Raw genomic sequence first — 1,302 nt, 5'->3', positions numbered from 1 at the left:
CGTGATGGCTAAATACGTCTTTTTCTGCTCACCGGCAGATTCAACCTAGACCCCTTTGACTGCTACACAGATGAGCAGATCTGGGATGTCTTGGAGAAGACATTCCTGACCAAGACGGTAGGTGGCACCGAGACCTGCTTTCTGGCCTCCACTTGCCTCTGCAATGGGAGCCTACTCGGGTGGTCCAGATGCTGCTGCCTCCGGCTTGGGCTGTGCGACCTCACGGACACCAGGTGATCTGTGATTCTGCATCGAGGCTGAAGGCTCTGGACACCGCCGTGAGCTCAGCTCAGGCACACAGAAGGGGCTCGGTCTCAGGACTCACACTCAAGGGGGAGGCAAAGCCAGCAAAGAAACACATGAGGTGCTCCTGGGCTGTTGCCGTGGCCACAGGGCCAACAGACACCTCACTGGGCGCAGCTCCTTTCAGGGGGAGGGGCTCTTTAAGGACAGGACATGTGGATGGAGGCTAAATACTGAGGGGCCAGCAGGGTCTAGACCTTTGAGAGAACTTTCCTGGCAAAGACCCAGGGATGGCGGTGGAAGGACAGCCACGGGTGAGAATGCTGGGCAGGCTGGAGAGACCCAGCCAGTTATAAAGTGAGAGGGGAGGGGTCTGCGGGGTCAGCTCAGATGGCGCCCCTCGATGGCCAACATGGCCTGTCTCTTATCTCCCCCATATTACAGATCTCAAGGTTCCCCGGGAGGCTGCTTGCAGGAGTGGTGGAAAATGGCAACAACTTCTCTGTGGGAGAGAGGCAGCTGCTGTGCATCGCCCGGGCCCTCCTTCGCAACTCCAAGGTGAGCAGGACGCAGGAGGGGTGTCTCTATGGCACCGCGCCCCACCGCTGACCTGTTCTCCCTCCGTCACCGCAGGGATTGGGCACGGTGCTGGCTGTGCTTTCCATGGGAACCCAAAGAGCTTGCCCCTCCCACCGGGCCCCCCTGCACACGTGACCAGGGTGTGGCGCAGCAGGTTGGGGGTTCTTAGCCCTGATTCCCTCCAACCTCGCAGCCCGCAGAGAAGCCGGAATGGTGCCCTTGGACCAAGTCAAGATGCTCTTATCCTGCAAAAACCTCAAAGGGTAGAAACTTATCAATTTAAAATTTGTCTCCTGGACTTTCTTTTGAAAAGCTGGCTTTATTAGCAGGAGGAGTCACATGACAGCTGTGTCAGGGCCAAAGGACGTATTTTTGCAAAGTTTCATTTGCATGTATTTCTTGGAGGTTTCCAAGAACTTTGCCAGTAATTTCAGGTAATTAATGACCGGGGCTAGTTAATAGTGAACCTTCACATAAGCA

The 1,302-nt window shown here is 55.8% G+C and overlaps 1 protein-coding gene across 1 annotated transcript in view; it reads left to right on the top strand.

Moving 5' to 3' along the window:
- The window catches only part of ABCC11 (ATP-binding cassette, sub-family C (CFTR/MRP), member 11), a 52,085-nt gene that overhangs the window by 48,913 nt on the left and 1,870 nt on the right, over positions 1-1,302 (top strand). Inside the window, exons 26-27 of the mRNA XM_004690145.1 lie at positions 39-117; positions 688-801. Of these exons, the coding sequence (XP_004690202.1) occupies positions 39-117; positions 688-801 (193 nt within the window). The remainder of the gene's footprint in view (positions 1-38; positions 118-687; positions 802-1,302) is intronic.

This window comes from Condylura cristata, unplaced genomic scaffold, assembly GCF_000260355.1.
Source record: "Condylura cristata isolate star-nosed mole 26May11 unplaced genomic scaffold, ConCri1.0 scaffold00028, whole genome shotgun sequence".
In the NCBI taxonomy this organism is placed as follows: domain Eukaryota; kingdom Metazoa; phylum Chordata; class Mammalia; order Eulipotyphla; family Talpidae; genus Condylura; species Condylura cristata.
Note: the sequence above shows the minus strand (reverse complement) of the source record. Positions and strands in the feature narration are given on the sequence as shown.